The sequence below is a fragment of the Sinocyclocheilus rhinocerous genome, unplaced genomic scaffold, assembly GCF_001515625.1.
Source record: "Sinocyclocheilus rhinocerous isolate Xijiao unplaced genomic scaffold, SAMN03320098_v1.1 scaffold1485, whole genome shotgun sequence".
NCBI lineage: Eukaryota > Metazoa > Chordata > Actinopteri > Cypriniformes > Cyprinidae > Sinocyclocheilus > Sinocyclocheilus rhinocerous.
Genome location: NW_015628698.1, coordinates 363,521 through 370,132, shown reverse-complemented (window position 1 = coordinate 370,132; position 6,612 = coordinate 363,521). Strand labels below are relative to the sequence as shown.

The 6,612-nt window shown below is 36.5% G+C and overlaps 1 protein-coding gene across 12 annotated transcripts in view; it reads left to right on the top strand.

Annotated features, from left to right (window-relative positions):
- Nucleotides 1-6,612, top strand: part of LOC107738309 (leucine-rich repeat flightless-interacting protein 2-like) — a 46,761-nt gene that overhangs the window by 15,345 nt on the left and 24,804 nt on the right. For 8 of the 12 annotated variants that reach the window (XM_016550044.1, XM_016550040.1, XM_016550042.1 and 5 more), the window contains exons 2-6: nucleotides 2,061-2,147; nucleotides 3,653-3,670; nucleotides 3,959-4,006; nucleotides 4,502-4,546; nucleotides 5,440-5,490. In XM_016550044.1, coding sequence (XP_016405530.1) covers nucleotides 2,061-2,147; nucleotides 3,653-3,670; nucleotides 3,959-4,006; nucleotides 4,502-4,546; nucleotides 5,440-5,490 — 249 coding nt within the window. Of the gene's footprint in view, nucleotides 1-790; nucleotides 849-2,060; nucleotides 2,148-3,652; nucleotides 3,671-3,958; nucleotides 4,007-4,501; nucleotides 4,547-5,439; nucleotides 5,491-6,612 lie in introns of those variants that run through there. The other 4 variants (XM_016550036.1, XM_016550037.1, XM_016550041.1 and 1 more) reach the window with 4 other exon arrangements.

Below are 6,612 nucleotides of genomic sequence, written 5' to 3'. Positions count from 1 at the left end.
ATTACTTCATTAAAAAAGTATTCAGTAACGTAATCCAAGTACCACAATATAAAAGTAATGTAATCTCATTACTTTTGGATTACTTCAAGTTACATACGTAAATAAGTCAAAAAATCAATATCAAAGTACTTTTATTTAACTATGACTTTAAAATTAAAACTAGTAAAAACTATTTGAAATTATTAAAAATCATGTCTTGTTTCACCATCTAGATATTCCAGCCTGTATATATATATATATATATATATATATATATATATATATATATATACATTTCAAATTTAAATGTTCATTGCACGTTTATTGGATTGAACAGGCCTTAATTGAAAACAACCCACCTCAGAGGACTTCAGTATTAATATTACTGTAGTATTGTTGCATGGATGTTCTTGATGCTAGGCAGACTGTTTTGTACATTGTAATGAACTTTTTTTTCTTGGCGGAACATAATATACAGGTAAAATTATACAATTTGTAGTTTAACTATATGTTTCTCTGTCATTTCCATTTTCCATTGTTCTGATAGTCTGTGATAGTCAGTAGCTTGTGGGAGTTGCTCTGCTGGGCAGTATGAACTCTCCAGCTCTCTGCTCGCTGTTGACTGGCCAGTGGACGTGGTTGGCAGGATCTAGGGCAGAGGCTTGTCTGAAGCTCCTTATTCAATGAGCTGTGACTTGTTCAGACAAAAGAACCAGAGCAGCTTTCTAACAGTGTTTGTGTCGCTTGGCAAGCTTGTTATTCTGACCAATGTGTCAGAGACTTAGCCAGAATTCATACAGCGTATTACACGTGCTGTCTGTATGGATGTGCAGAGAAACTACAGACAGCAAAGGTCAAACTCATTTAAGGTCAGATTACAAAACATGTTTACTTTTTTATTTATTTTAATAATTATTTTTATTACAAATGTAACATACTAATATAATAATTAGACATTTTTCCCCCCTCAAATAATCACACTGATCTTACCATATTATCATAAAAACACCTCCTGCTCTAGACCAATAGCAAGTTTGTTGACTAGTCTCTCAAACAAGTCATTATATATGAGTTATAACAACAACTATATAGTGTACTAGTTTATTCTAGTAGAGTATAAAATGCTAAACTTATTAGTCTTTTTTAAACTTTATTACTATTACTTTTTGTAATGAGCAATACATTGAAAACACTGCCCCCTAGTGAGTCATAAATTATCACATAATTTATGACTCACTAGGGGGCAGTGTTTTCAATGTATTGCTCATTACAAAAAGTAAAAAGTTTCCATAGCAAAAAATAGTGATAATGGCGCTAACAGGGTGATGCAGAGGAGACGAATTGTTGAATAAAGTTTTTTTTTTCTTCTTTTGCACACAAAAAGTATTCTCGTAGCTTCGTAAAATTACAGTTGATCTCCTGATGTCACATGGATTATTTTACCGATCTCCTTGCTACGTCTCTGGACTTGGGAACATTTCAGTTGTATTGCTGTCTATACAGGTTCAGACAGCTCTCAGATTCCATCAAAAATATCTTAATTTGTGTTCCGAAGATGAACGAAGATCTTACGGGTTTGAAATGACATGCGGGTGAGTAATTAATGACAGAATTTACATTTTTGGGTGAACTATCCCTTTAAGGACATTTTTTGTTTTTGCACAATCTACCACAGCTGTAGATAATTCATAGTAAGTTTAAGAACCTTAAAAAATGGCATTTTGATGATGATAGATAGTAAGCCTTTACATTTACAATGTTGTATGTCAGTTGGGTTGCTGAGCAGCCTTTTTTTCTGTTATGCTTTGGGTTTCACATGTTGACCGGAAATGGCAGTTTGGAGGCAGTGAAGGAGTTATTCCGGTAACACTTCCTATGAAGCCCATATTTATAATACATTATAAGGGTATTCTTAAGGCATTATAATGAATGCATAATGCATTATAAAAAACCTTATACTCTCTGTCATACTCTGTAGCCTTTCTCACTCACACTGGTAAATAGTCTTGACTTTCATATGTATTGAATATTTCATATTTGACAGTTCTGACTGAATCTCTCTCTCTATGTCTTTCTATCAGGCGGAGGCAAGACTGGCAGCTAAGCGGGCAGCCCGGGCAGAAGCTCGAGAAATCCGAATGAAGGAATTGGAGAGGCAACAGAAAGAGGTCAGGAGATAATCTTCTTTGGCAGACTGTTACAGTTCTACTGTTTATTCTAGGATATAGGAAATAGCTTGTAAAGTTCTACATAAGATGATAACTATTTCACACTGGCACAACATGTAGTTCACACTTATTTAAGCAACATCATACAAGCAAGAGTGCAGTTACTAAATACTAAATATTTTGTGTCATTCAATAATACTAAATAATTGTGTTACTGAATAATACTCAATATCTTGTGACTTGGGCTGTGTTGATATTCAGAGCAAAAGCACTATTGCTTGTGTGATATTGCTTACCTGATAATGTTCCAGTATAACAGTTCAAGAAACTAGAAGTTAATATTGAGTAATGAGAACCGCTGACCTAGAAAGATGTGTTAATTTACTTCAATTCTCATAAACCACCTCAGGATTAAAGTACAATACCACTCTCACAATTGAACTGGAGCAGAAACACAGTTATTCATGATTTAAACCTTTTAAACATCTAAACCAGTCTTGAAGTGTATGAGTTGTGTGAAGCAGAGAAAAGAGTGTATAAATATTTCTGTGTTTATATAAAGTTTTTGTGTGTGTGTGTATGTGTGTGTGTGTGTGCTGCGATTTAGCTTAGTCTTAAACCTTTTAAACATCTAAACCAGTCTTGAAGTGTATGAGTTGTGTGAAGCAGAGAAAAGAGTGTATAAATATTTCTGTGTTTATATAAAGTTTTTGTGTGTGTGTGTATGTGTGTGTGTGTGCTGCGATTTAGCTTAGTAAATAGCTACTCTGTAATACTAAACTATGTAAAAATGTGATACGTATGTAGTGCTGAGTAGGCTTATAAGGTCGGTGAATATTATGACTTTTCACATACATTAGATGTATATTCTTTATTTAGTAATTATGTCATTGTGTAACTTCTTTGGTTTTTTTGAGAGTATCGTATTTTAGAATAGCTGCTTTGATAATACTTGTAATGGAATAGTGAAAGTATTAGGGGTTGTTATAATGTGCACTGCTATTGATTCACTACTAAAGTCAGTAAGATTTTTTTAATTGAAAGAAGTCTCTTTTGCTCACCAAGGCTGCATTAAAATACAGTAAAACATGAAATATTATTGCAACCTAAAATAACTGCTTTCTATTTGGATATATTTTAAAATGTAATTTATTGCTGAAATGGCAAAGCTGAATTTTCAGCAGCCATTAGTCAAGTCAAGTCACCTTTGTTTATGTAGCGCTTTATACAATACAGATTGTGTCAAAGCAGCTTTATATTGTTAAATGGGAAAATCATGTTTAAAAGCATCATGTTTAAAAAGCTTTTGAGGGTGTTTTTGGTTCTGTAAATGGTGCAGGTTATAAAAATAAAAATATATTTTAACTGTTAGATTTATATTTTTATACCTATCCTGATTTATTTACAAATGACCTTTATAATCTTCTTCAAGCTCTTTATATCTTTCTCTTCCTGTCTCACTTTCTTTCTTTCTCTTCATCCTGGTCTCCCTGCTCTTTAATTAGATATATCAAGCACAAAAGGTAAGATCTGTCTCTCCATATTCTTAATTTCTTTCTAACATTCCTCTCATTTGGTAATTAGACATTCAGGCTGCAGTATTTTTCATTATTTTACATCTATGCAACTATGAATTTTATGAACATCAGTTTACAAAATATAACCAAAGCTTGAAGAACAAAAAACAGGATCAGTCCCACATTCAAACCATGTTTTCTTTCACACCTGTTTTTAATATCCTGCTATACTTTCATCATACTTTCATAACCCTTCCTCATTTGATCCTCTTGCTCTCCTCCTCTCTGCACCAGAAATACTATGGGCTGGACAGCAAATGGGGGCATATTGAACAGTGGATGGTATGACCTGTCATTATACCACACTGCCGCATGCAGTAGACCACCAAAGATAGAATTTGCATTAGAAAATTCACACAGCACAGGTCCCGAATGCACTTAATTATACCCTAACTATCACAATGTTCTTCGGAGAATGAAATGTGATTGGTTGATGTTGCATGTCTCTTAGGCAGTCCGTGTCTGATCCTCATTTCACAGGCTTTACTGGAGCAGTGGGGGGCAGGAGGCCCATCTGACATGTTAGGGCTTAGCAGAGGTGGTCATAACATACAGCAGGATTATAGGGCAGTCGCATGACCCACATCTTAAAGCACTCAACCCTCCCCTCCCACCCCTCCAGACACCCTGTCTGAGCCCTGTAATAAACCGTGACATGACAGACAGCGTAATCTCTCAGTGCATGCTTTGTTCAGTTTTTGCAGTGTTTGATAATCATGTGACCTTTTGACCTAAAACTTCCTATTTTCTGTCCTCTTTTCCTGCTCTGCTTTTCAGGAGGACAGTGAGCGGTATTGCCGCCACTCTCGGAGACATGCCTCGGTCTGTATCTCTCCCTCTGCTTTTCATCCTTCTATTTTATTCACTTTTTATTTTCATATTATCCTCTTGCTTTCTATTCTCCTGTGTGCTCTAAAATTAAATTTGCCCCCAGTCATTGCTTTTCTAACTCTTTCTTCAGTCCCTTTCCTTTCCAATTTTTCCTCATTCTGTCCTCTTCTCCTTCCCTCTCTTCCTACAGATTTGTTCAGTTTTGTGGTGTGCTGTTTAGACTTCATATGTACATCTCCCAAAAATGAAAATCACCTTACTCACCTTGATTAGGTCAAAAAAAAAAAAAAGACTGTGACAGAATGATTTCCATACGGTTTTAATGAACTAGGGTCATTTGATTCTGAAATTTTTGGATTTACAGTAACTCTGAAATCAGTTCCTCACTGTTGTTTTAGATTTCTTTCTTTCTTTTTTAAGATTGGAAGAACATGTTCTGCTAATCTTAATATAATGACATGAAGGCTTACTTCCCTTTAAACATCCCTAATATTAATTGATTATCAGCATCTATAATTTCTTCCTGTAGTTTGGAGCAGCACTCAAAACCTTCCACTGTGGACAACAGAACAAGCTAGTTTAAACTAAACTATCTTAAGCATTTTCACAAATAAGGACATCTCTAAAATAAGGTTTTGTCAGATTTGTCTCACTAAATTTGTTCACAGAATTGTCCACAAAATGTGGTAGGTACAAACAAATACACACACACACAACACACACACACACACACACACACACACACACACACACACACAATTTAACATATGCTTTCTAGTGGGTACAAGTTAGATATTTGCTATAGTGGTAAACTTAGATATACTGAAAAGCATTTTTATTTTTACTCAAAGCAACTCCCTGTTTTCTTTGTATTCCTGTCTCAGATATCAGATGATGAAGAGCGGCTGTCTGTTGGCAGTCGGGGCAGTTTGAGGGTTAGTATACTTGTGATGTCCTCTGGATGATAAAGTAAAAAAAAAAAAAACATTGTATAATTTATGCCAGGTTCTAGCGTTTACCACTCAAAATAAAGGGTGGTAGTTAAGTGGTTATTAATTTGAAGGTTCCAGGTTCAAATAATGGAAAGGAAAATTCTTGTGTTTGTTGTAATTTTTTATAATTTAACATTAGTCTCAGTATCAGAGTAGCTTTCACTTAATTCTAATGTTCTAACAATTAAATAAAAATACTTAATTGACAAATATTTCTGGAGTCAACCATGCGCAGAAAATTATAGTAAGCAAAAGTCAGTGAAATCAGTAAAAGAGCTTGTGTGGGTTTGCTTTTTTTTTCACTCATTTTCCATCAATTTATTTTTACGTAAGTAACTTGTCAAGTGTGTGATCAAAGTGTGTCTTTGCTCAAAGATGGGACGTGACATCTCCATTCCCTCCTTCAGGACCGAGACGTTCCCTTTCAGTCAGTCACTCTCGACGTCACGTCGGTGACCGACGTATTGGGATTCCTACCAAAGCGCCATGGATGCTGCCCCTTCCAGTGTCCTGTGCGAGCCTCCTGCACCCCTTTTTGGTGTAGGCCGTGGCTCGCAACAAGAAGACCAGTCACTGTTGTCGTAGCACTACCCACTCAGTGAGATTGGATAACACTGGGAAAACGTACCCGTACCACTTGGTACAGGAACGTTGCGGAAGCCCCATCCTTCCCGAAGGAGGTTTCGGAAGCACTTACGCATATGAACAACCGTTTAGGTGCATATGGAAGATTAGAGGTGATTATAACCCTCTTGGAAATGGCAGAAGACTGCCGGGGAAACACGGGCTCTGAGGCTATACCGTGGACTTTATACATTTGGGATCCACTTAGGTCTCTACATATGAAACCCAGCCCTCTACAGGTTCTCACGGATTCATCGAGTGAGGGCCTGGCACCGGACGTTCCACCACATCTGGCTGCCAAGGGGATGGAGGAGCTCGACAGGGTCTACAGTATGGACACTCTGGAGCAGTTTTAGCTTGCCGTCACTAAACCGGGACCTCTCAGTGCCTCTACCAATTTGAGGTGAGAACACAGGAGGATACCGGCTCCACACGAAGGCT